Raw genomic sequence first — 15671 nt, 5'->3', positions numbered from 1 at the left:
AAAACAGATGAAAATCTGATTAAGAAACTTTATAAATTCCTGCTAAACTGGAAGATGGAAGAAGAACAAGTGAAAGAAACAATGATAGTGTGGGCAAAGAATTTTGGTTATTCTATAGATTTAGAAGATTGGCAAAAACTATGGGACCGAAATATTAAATTTACTAAAGCAGCTGCATATAAGGAAAACCTATATAAAAGGTTTTATAGATGGCACATGACACCAGTTAGATTAGAGAAAATGTTTAAAAATGTATCAAATATGTGTTGGAAATGTAAACAACAACCAGGCACTTATTACCATCTCTGGTGGATATGTCCTAATGCTAAAAAGTTTTGGCTTAAGATTCATATGTGGCTAGAAGAGATGATTAAAATACAGATAGAATTTAAACCAGAACTCTGTTAGGAATATTAGATTTGAATTATGGAAAAGAGAATGAGTATTTAATATTGCATGTGTTGACAGCCGCAAGAATAATATTTGCCCAATTTTGGAAAAATGAAAATTTACCATCTGACCAGGCTATAATAACAAAAATACTCGAATGTGCAGAAATGGGTAGATTGACTTTAGAAATGAAGGAGAAAGAAGACACAATCTACTTTAAAACATGGGGAAAATTTTATTATTGGTTAGAAACACGCTAGAATGAGAAAATGTTATGAAATTTAAAGAGATAATTGATAATTTGTATTTATATTCCATGATTACTTGTATGAACTTGTTTTTATTTCTTCTTCTTCTTCCTCTTTGTATATTTGTGATCTTTAATAATATGGTAAACTAGAATTAATATGTAATATATTATTATCTTAAAGTGATTATAATTAATTAATTAATACTAAGCATTGTTAAGTAGTGAAATGAATGAGATTTATTGACTAATTTGTTATTTACATGATTATATGGAAAGTTGTTTAATAATAGAGTAATTATTAAGATTTAATATGTAAACCCGGACTGGTAGACTTGCTGAAGCGATGTTATTTTGTGGGATTAATCCCACTTTTGTGTTACCCCTTTCCCTTGGTCTAGCCCTTTTGTATGTTTCCCGTTGTCTTATCCTTTTTGACCCTATCCCTTTATTACCTTTATAAAACTCAATAAAAATATTTTTTTTAAAAAAACAAATAATTTAATATTCTTCCCATGGGGTACTCCACCCAATGGCTTGGTCATTACATCTGCCAGATTGTCATCTGAAGAACAATGAAGCAAGTGAATTAGTTTACTTTTGATGGCTTCTCTGACATTACAATACTTAATGTCCACATGCTTGCTTCTACTTTTCACTCTGTCACCTGTTGCCATTTTAATGCAAGCAGCATTATCTTCAAATACTATTACAGCTTCTTTAACTTCTATGTTTAAATCCTTTAACAGCTGTACATACCTGGTTACCTCTGAACAAAGTTCAGACAAAGCAATAAATTCTGTCTCCGCAGTAGAAATAGCTACAGTTGTTTGTTTTCTGGACTTCTATCCAATCAGTGTCCCTCCAAATAATACCACAAACCCAGAATTGGACTTTCTGGTTTGCACATCATTGGCATAATCACTGTCAACATAACATTTTATCTTTAATTCTTCAGAGACCTGTATTTGAAGACCTAAATTCACAGTTCCCTTCAAATACCTGAGAATTCTCTTCACACCCATCCAATGCAACTGCATTAGTGTAGCAGTAAAGCGACTTAAAATGCTTACTGCACAGGCTATGTCTGGTCTGGACCACTGTGACAGATATAACAGGCTTCCTATTGCTGACTGATATATCTCCTGATCACAGGCTTTACTTTTGTCCTCACCCAAAGTGTTGTGAAAATCTATGCTCATAGGTGTTGGAGCAAAATTACAATCTTTCATGTTGTATCTCTCCAACAGTTGTTTTCCTTCTTTGACTGAGAACGGAGCCATCTTTCTTAGTTTTTTGTATCTCTACACCAAGATAGTTTTGTATTTCACCCAGACTTTTCAATTCAAACTTTTTCTCCAATTGATTAGCAAATTCCTTTACCTGTGCTAGATCCTTTGCAATGAAGCAAAGATCATTCACAAATGCTAATTGGCAATCCCCACTGTTGTGTCCTGAGCCTGCAAAAGCAGGCTCGGGACGATGCAAGAGTCCCGGGCATTGCTAAAGCTGCCCGGGACCAGACTGAGTGGCGCCGGCCTTGCGCGCATGCGCGAGGCGGGAAAAGACTGCCTGCCATTGGTTAAGATTGCCCGGGGATCTGGGGGTATAAAAGGAGGCCTGCGTGCCTCTGCTCTTGTTGGTTGATAGTTGTCACAGAGTGAGAATAAAGATCTGTTTAGCAACATGCGTTGCCTCTTTCGCCATTATTCTCCGGACTTAACACTGGCGACGAAGGTGGGATTTAGTCTAGATAGCTAGGGAAGCTTAAAGACTCACCCAAAAGAAGTCCGGAAGAGGGACGACGACGTTGAAGTCAGAGTCTATCCTGCCAGTACAGCATCGCTGGAGGGTGAGTGTGGCTGAAGAAAACCCTGTCCCTTTATCATGGCGAAAATCGGTCGCTTATCTGAATTTGATGTCTCTTACCCGGAGAAATGGGAATCTTATGTTGCAAGGGTGGAGACTTACTTCCGCGTGAATCAGATAAGGGAAAATGGACTAAAGGCTGCCACAATGTTGTGCGTTTGTGGGCAAGATGCCTTTGAGATCGCCGAGAATCTAGTCGCCCCGGCCTCGCTAGAAAATGTTTCATACTCTGATCTAAAGAAATTTTTGAAAGAACACTTCCAGCCCAAGCAATCTGTTATTGGTTGGAGGCACACATTTGAATTGAGAGATCAGCGAGCTGGGGAATCAGCAAAAGAATTTATTGCAGCCTTGAGAAGAGCGGGTAAACCGTGCGAGTTCAAGGATCTAGAAGAAAGGCTGCGCGATCGTTTTGTATGCGGACTGAGGAACAGAGACTTACAGCAGAAGCTGTTTGCTAAGGAAGATGTCTCTTTCCAAGATGCTCTGAGAGAGGTTACGGCAGAGGAAGTTGCAGGCAAAGCGGTAAAGAATCTGCGGCCCACTCGAAGCGCTCCAGAGACTGCGACCATCCACAAGGAGGACGTGTGGGAGGACTCGGAAGAGGATCCTGAAGATGAAGTGGACAAGCTTTATCAAGCAGCCGGAAGGAGGCCAAAAGATCGTCCGGACAAAGGCCCAGCTGAGCTTCGATGCTTCGGATGCAGAGGTCGCCACAAGCGAGCGGAATGTCGGTTCCGTTCCGCCATCTGCCGAGCGTGTGGAAAGGCAGGCCACATCCCTGCGGTTTGCCTGGGTAGACAGAAGGTACAACCGAAGGAAGAATTGAATCTGAAAGGTACCAGGGTCCCCAGCCAAAACAGGGTGGGTTTCTGTGCAACACGCAGAAATATATTAAGAACAGGCACACACAAACCCCTTAAAAAGAAATTGTCCCTTAAAGTAAGACTGCAAGGAGTTCCATTGTCTATGGAACTAGACATGGGGTCTGCCCTATCCATAATTTCCCTCAACACATTTCACAAAATCTGTAGCAGCAGTGGCCAGCGAGCTTCGCTCAGGCCTTCTAATGTAATTCTTACTGATTTTCAAAATTCCAAGGTGTGCGTTAAGGGGGAGGCCACCCTTAAGGTACCGTATAAGAATTTTGAAGGCCCCTTAGACGTGCTGGTTGTTGGGGGTGAGCACACGAGTCTGATTGGACTCGATTGGTTTGAGGCTTTAGGAATCCAGGTAACAGGGCTGCACAAATTGCAAACAGAGACCCTAGCAGGCGTCTGCAAGGAGTTTGCAGATGTGTTCAGCTCTGAGCTAGGATCCTACAAGGGACCTCCAGTTTCACTAAAGCTGGATCCAACTGTACAGCCAATAAGGATTAAACCTAGGAGAGTACCATTTGCTCTTAAGAGTAAAATTGATACTGAACTGGACAAGTTGCTCCAGCAAGGCATATTAGAGCCTGTAGACTCCAGCCCGTGGGAAACTCCCATTGTCACGCCTTTGAAGGCAAATGGGGACATTCGTATTTGTGCAGACTACAAGTGCACACTAAACAAGGCCCTACAGCAACATGCTTATCCTGTGCCTGTAGTGAGCCACATTTTGGCTTCTCTTAAAGAGGGTAAGATTTTTGCTAAGCTAGACCTGGCTCAAGCGTATCAACAGTTGCCTGTTGATGATGCAGCAGCAGAGGCTCAAACTATTGTTACCCATAGAGGGGCTTTCAAGGTGAAAAGGTTGCAGTTTGGGGTGAATGTAGCCCCTGGCATTTTTCAAAGCATAATGGAAAACACCCTGAGGGGTATTCCTGGTGTGTGTCCTTATTTTGATGACGTCCTCATCGCAGGGGACTCACCTCAAATGCTGGCAGAAAGGTTGAGGGCTGTTTTGCTTCGTTTCCAAAGAGCAGGCCTTAAGTTAAAACAGGACAAGTGTAAGATTGGTGTCCATTCCACTGATTTCCTGGGGTTCAGGATAGGTGCTCAGGGTATCCACCCTTCTGATGCTAAGCTCAAAGCTATTCAGCAGGCCCCAAGCCCTAAGTCTAAGGGTGAATTGCAAGCCTTTTTGGGCTTATTGAACTTCTATCATGCTTTTCTGCCTCATAAAGCTGCTGTTGCTGAGCCCCTACACAGACTCTTAGATAAAAATGCCTGTTGGCAGTGGTCTAAGGTCCATGAGGCTAGTTTCAATGAGGTTAAGGCCTTGCTTACATCCAATGCGGTATTAGCTCATTTTAACAAAAAGCTGCCAGTATGTCTGGCTTGTGATGCTTCCCCCTATGGTGTGGGGGCTGTGCTTAGCCATTTGACGGCTGATGGGACTCAGGTCCCTGTGGCATATTATTCTAGGACCTTATCTGCTGCTGAGCGTAACTATGCTCAAATTGACAAGGAGGCCTTGGCTATTGTGGCTGGAATTAAAAAATTCCATGATTTTATCTATGGCCGCCCTTTTACAGTCTTTACTGACCACAAGCCTTTGCTGGGGTTGTTTACTACGTCCAAACAGACCCCACACATCCTTTCCCCTCGCATGCTGCGATGGTCCATTTTTTTGTCAGCTTATGACTACTCGCTAGTTCACAAACCTGGAAAGGAAATGGGTCATGCTGATGGCCTAAGTAGACTGCCCTTGCCTGCTGTGGAGCCTGATCCTGCTGTACATATATTGTCCATTCAGGATTTGCCGGAGTCTCCCCTTAACGCTAGGGATGTGGCTGCTGAAACTGCCACTGATCACATGCTTAAATGCGTGCTGACATGGGTGCTGTCAGGTTGGCCTGACAGATGCCCAGAGGAGGATTTCCAAAGCTTTTGGGTCAAGAGGTGCGAGTTGTCCACGTTCAATGGCTGCCTCCTCTGGGGTTCGAGAGTTGTGATTCCGGCCTCCTTGAGGTCGAGAATCTTAGTTTCCTTACATGAGGGTCACCCGGGGATTGTCCAGATGAAAGCGCTTGCGTGCAGCCATTTGTGGTGGCCTGGCATTGACAAAGCCATTGAGGCCCAGGTACATGGGTGTCATGCATGTCAGCAGTCCAGGCCGGAAATGCCTCAGGCCCCTGTTCATAGGTGGGAGGAAACACACACTCCATGGTCTAGAATACATATAGATTACGCTGGGCCCTTTCAGGGGCAATTCTTCCTGGTTGTTGTAGATAGCCATTCCAAATGGCTGGAGGTTGTGCCTGTGTCATCCACCACTACTGCTAAGATCATCCAGGTGTTGAGAAGCATTTTTGCTGCCCATGGTCTTCCAGATGTCTTGGTATTGGATAATGGTCCTCTAATGGCCGTCAGAGCTGTACTACTGCAAAAGAACCAAAGTGGGACCCTACAATCCTGTGCCTACACCTCGAAAAAATTCACTGAGAGTGAGAGGAGGCGGGCAATATGGGAAAAGGAGGCTTTTGCAATCTGCTGGGCTCTATTAAACTAGAGGCACTACCTAGAAGGGAGCAAGATGCCTTTTGAAGTATGGACTGATCACAAAAATCTAGAAGCACTGAAAACTCTCCGCAAATTGTCCCCGAAATAAGTGCAATGGGCACAGTACTTTAACCATTTTAACTTCACTCTAAAGTATATACCGGGAGGGAAAAACTTCCTAGCTGATGGTCTATCCAGACTGCCCCAGTACAAAAGCCAGTGTAAGGAGGTTAATGAGGCAATTATCTCCAATCCACAAACTGCTGCTCAACTCACACCTCGCAGAGCCCCTAATCCTGATGACCCTGGGGCAAAGAAAATAAAACAAGAGCTCCTCACCGATCAATGGTTCAAGGACAATCAAACCTCCCTAACTTGCAGGGATGGTTTGGCTTACAAGGGGGGAAAGTTATACTTGCCAGAAACCCTCTGTCTTAATGCTCTCTGACATGGCCATGATTTAAAACATACTGGACACTTTGGATGTTTAAAAACTCTACATCTCATCCGCTGGCAATTTTGGTGACCGGGATTAAAATGGGACATAGAAAACTATGTCAGGAGTTGTGCTGTATGTGCCACCATGAAAAGAATTCCAGGGAAACCCCCTGGGTTATTGCAGCTGGTGGCAGACCCTTCTCAACCATGGGAAGAAATTGCTATGGATTTTACAGTAGATCTACCTGAAAGTAGAGGAAATGCAGTCATCTGGACTGTGATAGATCTGTTTTCAAAGCAGGCTCACTTCATCACCTGCAAAGGGCTCCCATCCTCCCAACAACTGACTAAATTGTTCTTGAAACACATCTACCAGCTACATGGCGCCCCTAAACGAATAATTTCGGATGGGGTATGCAGTTCACAGCTAAGTTTTGGAGAAGCTTTCTTAAACTAATTGGATCATCTCAAGGTCTATCAACTGCTTTTCATCCTTCTAATGGGGCCGCTGAATCCGCTAACTCTATGGTGGAGCAATATCTCAGATGCTATGTCAGCTACCAACAGACAGACTGGACTAACCTCCTCCATTTCGCTGAGGTGGCTTACAATAACTCTGTTCACAGCAGCACCAGCTTCACACCTTTTAGAGTAGCCATAGGAAAAGAACTCAGCCCAATACCCGAATATCCCCAGGCGCCCTCCACATCTCAGACACTTGATCAATGGGTGACGGGGTGGGATGAAGTTTGGAAAGTGACAAAGACTGCTTTAAAAAAGGCTTCTGAGACCTACAAATAAAAAAGGGCTCCTCAAAGAATATTCCAAGTTGGGGAAAAGGTTTATCTGTCGACTAAGTATTTATGGCTCAAATTACCCAGTAAGAAATTAGGACCAACATTCTTGGGGCCTTTCCCCATTGTAAAGACCATTAACCCGGTCACAGTGGAATTAAAACTCCCTAAGCTCTTAGGAAAAGTTTACCCTGTTTTCCATTGCAGCCTGCTGAAACCTTTTCAGGGTTCCACTTTAAGACCTTCCCCTAAGAAGGCACCCGGACCCCTTGTGGTAGCTGGACAGACCCACTATGAAGTAAAGCGTATTCTTGATTCTAGAATTTTTAAAGGAAAATTGCAATACTTAGTACAATGGAAGGGATATTCGCTGTCTGAAGCCACTTGGGTGAAGTCTAGCGATGTGAAAGCTGACAGATTCATTAACAGGTTCTATAGGAAACACCCTAATAAACCAAAAGGCAATCCCTGACATGTGCTTTTGTTTACGTTACAGGATCTGTCCTTTTTGTAAGGGGGGCCGGATATCAACGCTGCTAACATCAGATGTTTTTGCTTTGACAACAGATGGAGATGCAGCCATTTTCTTCTTTTCGCTTTTAGAGTTAGATGATGCTGGGGAGGGGGGGATGTGCATGAGAGTTCAGCTAGACCAGTTGGGGTCGCCAAACAACGCAGTCCACCATTTTTTCCCCCCGCCATTTTTCCCCTTTTCCTTAGCTGTGCTACTCCCTCTTATTCTATTGGCTTTTGAAAGCCAATAGAATAGACTCTATTCAAGAGACTCTATTCTACTGGCGTTTGAAAGCCAATAGAATCTATTGGCTTTTGAAAGCCAATAGAATAGACTCTCTTTAAAAGAGTCTAATTCTATTGGCTTTCAAAAGCCAATAGGAATTGTCCAGGCTGTCTCTGCCCTGCTGAGCCCGCCAAAAGTCCCAGTCTGCAAGCAGTGCTGCAAGTTGTCTGCAGCTAAGGCGAGCTTTCTGGACATTTCCACCCCTCCCTGCTGAGCACTACTAAATGTAAGTAAAAGAGGGCCAGGGGTGGGAGGTGGGAAGCCGGCGGGTGCAGGGAGGGTTGCTGGCGCGCGTGGGACCCAGCGGGTGCCTTACCTCCCTTGGGCTGGGCCAGCTGGTGGCCCAGCTGGTGGTCGCCCTGCGCCCTCGCTGCCGCGTGCTATGGCCGCCCAGGAGCGCCTGGGCCTGCCGGCCTGCCGCTGCACCGAACGTACAGTGGCCAAGGTAAGGCTAGCGGAGCAGCGGCGGGCGCAGGGAGGGTTGCTGGTGCGTGTGGGGCCCGGCGGGTGCCTTACCTCCCTTGGGCTGGGCCAGCTTGTGGCCCAGCTGGTGGTCGCCCTGCGCCCTCGCTGCTGTGTGCTATGGCCGCCCAGGAGCGCCTGGGCCTGCCGGCCTGCTGCTGCACCGAACGTGCGGTGGCCAAGGTAAGGCTAGCGGAGCAGCGGCGGGCACAGGGAGGGTTGCTGGTGCGCGTGGGGCCCGGCGGGTGCCTTACCTCCCTTGGGCTGGGCCAGCTGGTGGCCCAGCCAGTGGTCACCCTGCGCCCTCGCTGCCGTGTGCTATGGCTGCCCAGGAGCGCCTGGGCCTGCCGGCCTGCCGCCACACCAAACATGCGGCGGCCAAGGTAAGGCTAGCGGAGCAGCGGCAGGCGCAGGGAGGGTTGCTGGCATGCGTGGGGCCCGGCGGGTGCCTTACCTCTCTTGGGCTGGGCCAGCTGGTGGCCCAGCCAGTGGTCGGCCTGCGTCGTCGCTGCCGCTTGCCATGGCCGCCCAGGAGTGCCTGGGCTTGCCTGCCTCCACACCAAACAGGCGTCTTGCTCCGCGATTGCCAGCTCCGCACAAAAGTTTCTTTTTCTTTCCTTTTCTTTTCTAAATTCTACCCCCCTTTCTCCCCCTCTCCTGTCCCCTCTCCCATTCTTTTCTCTCCTCTCCTTCCCGGTGGCGAGATTCGGCTGGCTGAGGGGGTCGCTCTAGCTCGAGCAGGAGAGCCATCTCTATGCTCCTGGGTCACGTGTGGTCGTGCGTGTGGGTCACGTGTGGTCATGTGGGTGCGTGCATGTGGGTCACGTGTGGTCACGTGGGTGCATGGGGTTGCGGCATTAGGAAGGTTGAGAACCACTGAGCTAGACATAATACTGAACCTAGCGTGAGAATCAAGGTTGTTGAAATAAGAGATGATAAGAATTGGTGGGCTGGAGAGCTGGAGGGAAAACCCGCGCTTTAAACTAATTGGGGAATGTGATTTATGACAGTTAATTGGGGGAGGGAATTGTGCTTTGATACTATGTGCTCAAGGGGGAGAATTCAGTTTTTGGCTTCAATTATGTTAGTGCCAATGTTATGCTTCTTGAATAAAGATTCTTTAAGGTAAACAATGCCTCGAAGTTCTTTGAAGAGTTTCATCTGTCGGAACCATGACATCAGGTGGAATCCCTTTGTTCCTTCACACTGACCTGCGTGGGATTGGCTGCTCTTGACTGTCAACCCTTTCCTGCTTCACATCACCATCTTCTTCTGACTCCTTTTCTTGCTCTTTTTCAGCTTCTCCTCCCTGAATGCCGACACCATCATTATGTGAGTCACTGTCACTAAGTGAATCATCCCAGAATTGGCAACAATTCTGCCCCAATTCTGTCCTGCAAAGCTAGCAGATCTGGAAATTACTATCCTTCTGCTTCCATCGCTAAAGCGATAGCTCTTTGAGCCAGGCTCATAGCCCATAAAACTAAGCTTTCTAGCCTTTGGTTGCCCTTTTCTCCTGATTGCCTTTGGAATATGCACCCATGCATTGCTTCCAAACACCCTTAAATGTGCTAGAGATGGCTTTCTCCCATATAGCACAGCATATGGAGTATCATTTACTGTATAGAGGAACTTTACAGTCTATTGACCAAATAATTAGCAGTCAACATGACTTCGCTCCAATATGACCTGCTCAGACTAGAATCCTCCAGCAGTGAATCTGTCATGGTCTACAAGACTCTATTCCGTATTTCAACCATGCCATTCTCAGCTGCTGTGTACGGATTTGTGCATCTATGTCAGGGGTGTCAAACTCAAGGGCCGTATCAGCATTGCAGTTGCCCTCGGAGGCCGGGTGGGTGCGGCCTACTGGGTGGGCGTGGCAGGAGTGGGTGTGGCCTACTGGGTGGGCATGGCCAGCTCTACATCGTTCGCATCAAGGGTGCCTGTGGGGGCCTGGGCAGGAGTGGGACAGATCTGAGGTCTCTGGCAGAAGGGGGTGGCAAGCGCCAAGGCATGGTCCATTTCTTCATTCCTCACAAAGGGTGACACCTTCTCAGCATGTACCCAGGGGGCGGGGCCAACGCAGCAGGGGCTGGTTCCTTGCTGTTTCCAGACGGCCTTGTGGAGCTAAGACTGAATGCATTTCAGCATAGATGGCTACCACAAAATTGTACAGTGGCTCCCGGCCAGCCTGGGCCAAAGCAGTGGAGGCCGTTCCCTCACTGTTTCCAGGATGGCTTCGCGGGCCACATGAAACCAGTTCGCGGGCTGCATCTGGCCCCCGGGCCTTGTGTGTGACATGTCTGATCTATGTCATATTCCTAGCTGTCCCAACCACTGTTGAAAATCTGTTGACATGAATTTTGAACCCGTCAGTTTGCAGCTGGGATACCTGTTTCCTATACTTTCTGCGAAGCTCACCCATTGCTTGAACTTCTGCAGCACCTCTGTTTTGCTTTTCAGCAAATAACAGAACCCAAATCTGCTATGGTCATCTGCAATGACCAGCGCATACCTGGCTCCTCCCAAGCTGACTTGCATTGGGCCTACTAAATCTGCATGTATCAGCTCTAGAACCCTTGTTTTCTGCCTTGTACTCTTCTTGCTTACTGGGAATACCTTGGATTTCGATGATTTACATACTGCACAGTCTAATTATGCCTTACACCAAACATGTCAAACACAAGGCCCGGGGGCCAGATGTGGCCCGCGAAGTGGTTTCATGTGGCCCGCGAAGCCATCCTGGAAACAGTGAGGGAATGGCCCCCATTGCCTTGGCCCTGGCCCAGGCCAGCCGGGAGCCAATGTACAATTTCATGGTGGCCATCTATGCTGAAACGCATTCAGTCTTAGATCCACAAGGCCATCTGGAAACAGTGAGGAAGCAGCCCCTGCCACATCAGCCCCAACCCCTGGGTGCATGCTGGGGAGGTGTCACCCTGTGTGAGGAATGAAGAAATGCACCATCGCCTGGAAGTGGCCAGCAAATGGCCCTCGCCTACTTCACATATCCGGCTTGTTGGGCTCTGGGGGAGGGGTTTCGGCAGGCAGCAGGGCGCTCTCCTCACAGCGACGAGAGGCTGAGCTGGCGGCACAAATTTAAAAAAAAGCACGATGACGCCCAGCCCCCAGCCTGCCCGGTTTCGGCAGGCAGCGGGGCACTCTCCTCACAGCGCCAAGACCTGAGCCGGGTAGCGCAAAACTGATGAGAAGTACAATGCTGCCTAGCCTCCAGCCTGCCCAGTTTCAGCAGGCAGCAAGGTGCAAAGCTGGCAAGCATCACACCGCCCAGCTCAACCTCTCGGCGCTGTGAGGAGAGCACCCCGCTGTGAGCCCACTAAGCCGGATATGTGAAGTAGGCGAGGGCCATTTGCTGGCCACTTCCAGGCGGTGGTGCATTTCTTCATTCCTCACAAAGGGTGACACCTCCCCAGCTGCGTTTCTTGCCTGTTTTTCTCCTTCCCTCATCTCAAATATTTTCCCACCACTCTGTATTTAGGAAGGAAGGAAGGAAAGCAGGAAAGAAGGAGAGGGGGGATCTGAGAGAAGTCCTGCCTTAGTCCTGCCCTGCTGTCCTTTCACCATTCCCTTGCACCCTCCTTCTGGACTATCCTGGGGGCCTCTCATCCTATTGCTAAGGAAGCTTTGGATACAAAGCCAGGTCTCCTCCCATGGAGAGGGAATGGGCCTCCCTCTGACTTTGCCCTCGTACCCATCATGAACAACCTGGCTAAGGAGAACAAGAACAGCAGCAGCAGCCTTGAGGAGGAGGCAAGTGCATCTGGGCGCCCCCCCTGGGGAAGTGGGGCTGGGCTTGGTGCCGCGGGTGCTCAAGAGCCAGGCTGGGCATTTGACCTCTGCTGCTCAGGGCTCCGGGCAGCCCGCACCACCATCCAGCCTCCCCCCGCATGGCCTGAGAGGAAAGGTGAGGCTCCTCCAATGGACCATGCCTTGGCACTTGCCCTGGTCCCACCCCCTTCTGCCAGAGACCCTCAGATCTGTCCCACTCCTGCCCAGGCCCCCACAGGCACCCTTGATGCGAACGATGTAGAGCTGGCCATGCCCACCCAATAGGCCACACCCACTCCATCCACACCCACCCAGTAGGCTGCACCCACCCTGGCCACACCCACCAGCCCCCCAAGGGCAACCGCAATGCTAATGCGGCCCTCAATGAAATTGAGTTTGACACCCCTGCCTTACACCCTTTTAAGTTTAATCCCTCTGCAAATTCTGGCATCCTTTGCAACACTCTTTCTGTGAAAGAAATGAATGCACAGAAAGCTTCCTGTGAAAGAGATGAATGCATGAAGCATGTTGTGCCACATTACCAAATGTTTGGGCAAATTGAGCCTTTTGTGTCTGCAACACATAAAGATTATCCTGTTTTATGCACTGTGCACATACATTCCCATTTCTTTTTATGAGACATTTCCCATTTACAAATGTGGTCTCAAACCCTTGTTTGTCAAGACTGGAGACACTCAGTAAATTTTGCTCCATTGCAAGCACTCATAATACATTATTAAACCTTTCCTCCAGACATGGAATCAGCACACTGCCTTTCCCCATGACTTTTGCCTTCTGGCCATTTGCTAAGGCGACTGCATCTCCTCCAGTTGAATTCAATCTGGAAAACAATTTAGAATTATTAACAATTGTTTGACTAGCCCCACTATCTATTAACCATTTGTCTCTGCTATTACAATAGCAGCTTGTCCTTTTTTTTGTTTTTCTTCCTTGTACACAATCTTTCTTGAAATGAGTTTCAGCCCCACAAATGAAGCATATCTTTTTCTCCTGTTCTTTCCTCTCTGTAATTCTCTGCTGAGATGTAATCCAATCTCTGCAGACAGGCAGTCTGCTGCTCTGCTCTCTCTGCTCCTTAGACCCCTACCTCAGGAATTTCTCCTGGTGGCTTGTTCTAAAATGGCGTTTCTGTTCTTCAGAAATTAAACAGGCTTTAAGTCCTTCCATACTTAATTCCTGTTCTGGTCTGCATTCAAAAACAGCTGAAATGATGACCCACATTTCATCAAGACTATTTAGTACCAACAGCATCTTCTGAGATTCAGGAATCTTCATTCCCCACTGTTCTAATTCAACAAACAGTTTCTGTATGTGGAGCAAATGCTCTTCTACACTGTCATGTGGCAGCAGCTGGGCTTTGTACAATTGCCTTGATAATTGCACTACTGTATATTGCATGCTGAAGAACTCACATGCACGCTTTTCAACTTCAACCAAACTTCTTTTGCAGTTTTTAAGTCAGCTACATTTAAGAATTGTTCGTCTTCCACACTTAAGATGATGTAAGCCAGTGCCTTATCATGCCTCCATTGATCTGCAGCTGCTAATTGCCCCTGGGGTGGATTAATCACAATATCCCAGAGCTTCTTAGCCTTCAGAAAGCATTCCATTTTTGCAGGCCAAATAAGATAATTCTTTTGTCCCAATTGAGGCAGAGAGCTCTCCTTTAAATCAGCCATCCTGCAAGCCTTCAGCTGAGCAGCCTTTTTCTTTCTTAATTTAACTCAGACAGTTCTTCAGCTTAATTACAGCTCCGTGCTGAGCCTCAATCTTTTTCTTAAGTCTGAACTGTGTGCAAGGGCTGGCTGGGATCTGGGCCCATAACCTGTTAGAGTTTTACTGCTTTCCAGCACAAAAATAAGCCCAAAAATTAAGCACACATTCAAAATGAGCAGGAGGCATAGTTTAGAAAAACTTCATCTATAAAAAATATATAAACATGATATATACAGTTTCATTCAGTTCTTGGCAACGTGGTAGAGAACAACAACAACTAACTCAGGAGATCAGGACATAGGGAGAGACTAAGACATGCCCAGACCTAGGCTGGATCACATGACTCACACAGCCAATCCTGTATCTCAATTAAATAACAGTTCCCATTGGCTGGTTCATTGCTATGGCTATTCCAGTTCATAAGTTCTTGCACATTGACAGAATTGCTAACACTTTGGAAGAATCTTGACACACTTGAGTATTGTTGGCCCAGCTAACAAGATGAAGTTCAGGGTGATATAAGTAAGACGCTGCACGTAGGCAGGAAAAATCACATGCACAGGTATAGAATAGATGGTACATGGCTCACAAGTAGTGACTGTGAGAGCAGTGTAGGTATCATAGCAGACCACAAATTAAATATGATCCAGCAGTGTGCTGCAGCTACCGAAAAAGCCAATGCAATCCTGGACTGTATCATCTGAGGGAGCGCATCAAGGTCATGAGAAGTGATAATGCTGAGGCCACATTTGGAATACTGCTCTAAGGACCTGCCCCAACTGTTCCTCTCAAGAAAGTACAACTCTTAATGCCATGTGGTTAATCAAAAGAACTTTTACTGAGAAGTAGTGGTTGCAGTAAAGACAAGCAGAATCTAACATCCCCGCGCAAAGCATCAAGCTACCCACTTTGAAACCCAACCTCCCCCCTGACCAGTCCACCAGCAGCCAATACAGTGCCATAAGCTTATTTTGAGAACTCCAATGGACAGGACAGATAATGGTTTGTCTTCGGGGCACAGTGACCTTGGAATCAGGCTGGAACCAGCTGGGAGAGAGTCCTCTCTGTTTCTGAAGACAATCCCCCTCTCTAATTCCCAAGCAGCTACAGTGTTACAGCAAAAGTGAAAGTATGCAAAGAATGCTCCCCCAAGCAGCCTCCTCCCTCCTTGACCAGAATGGTAGGGCAGCCAAAAAGGGGACCTGACAACTGCATACAGTTTGGATCACTATGACACAAAAAAAGTTTCTGAGACCTTAGCTTAGAACAGAGGTGTCAAACTCAATTTCATTGAGGGCCGCATTAGCATTGCGGTTGCCCTCAGGGGGCCAGGTGGGTGTGGCCAGGGTGGGTGTGGCCTGCTGGGTGGGCGTGGATGGAGTGGGTGTGGCCTGCTAGGTGGGTGTGGCCAGCTCTACATCGTTCGCGTCAAGGGTGCCTGTGGGGGCCTGGGCAGGAGTGGGACAGATCTGAGGGTCTCTGGCAGAAGGGGGTGGGACCAGGGCAAGTGCCAAGGTGTTGCAATTATCAGCAAAATACCCTATGAATATACCTCTGGGCACTTTTCCACTGCTATAAGTTTCATCTCTAACATAAGTTTCGTTTCCTATGAAATGCCTGTAGGCTTTGTTCCTTGTCCATACAATGAGCTCATCCCCTCTGTTAAGTTTCGTTTCCTGACTTAAGTCCCATTTCCTAGAAAAGCCTGCCTTGAA

The 15671-nt window shown here is 47.4% G+C and overlaps 1 protein-coding gene across 1 annotated transcript in view; it reads left to right on the top strand.

Moving 5' to 3' along the window:
- Positions 1-3703: 3703 nt before the first annotated feature.
- The window catches only part of LOC114922626, a gene marked incomplete at its 5' end in the record, with an annotated part of 49382 nt that continues 37414 nt past the window's right edge, over positions 3704-15671 (top strand). The window contains one exon of the mRNA XM_029284342.1: positions 3704-5471. Coding sequence (XP_029140175.1) covers positions 3704-5471 — 1768 coding nt within the window. The remainder of the gene's footprint in view (positions 5472-15671) is intronic.

The sequence above is a fragment of the Protobothrops mucrosquamatus genome, unplaced genomic scaffold, assembly GCF_001527695.2.
Source record: "Protobothrops mucrosquamatus isolate PMUCROS unplaced genomic scaffold, P.Mucros_1.0 scaffold_125, whole genome shotgun sequence".
Classification (NCBI taxonomy): Eukaryota; Metazoa; Chordata; class Lepidosauria; order Squamata; family Viperidae; genus Protobothrops; species Protobothrops mucrosquamatus.
Note: the sequence above shows the minus strand (reverse complement) of the source record. Positions and strands in the feature narration are given on the sequence as shown.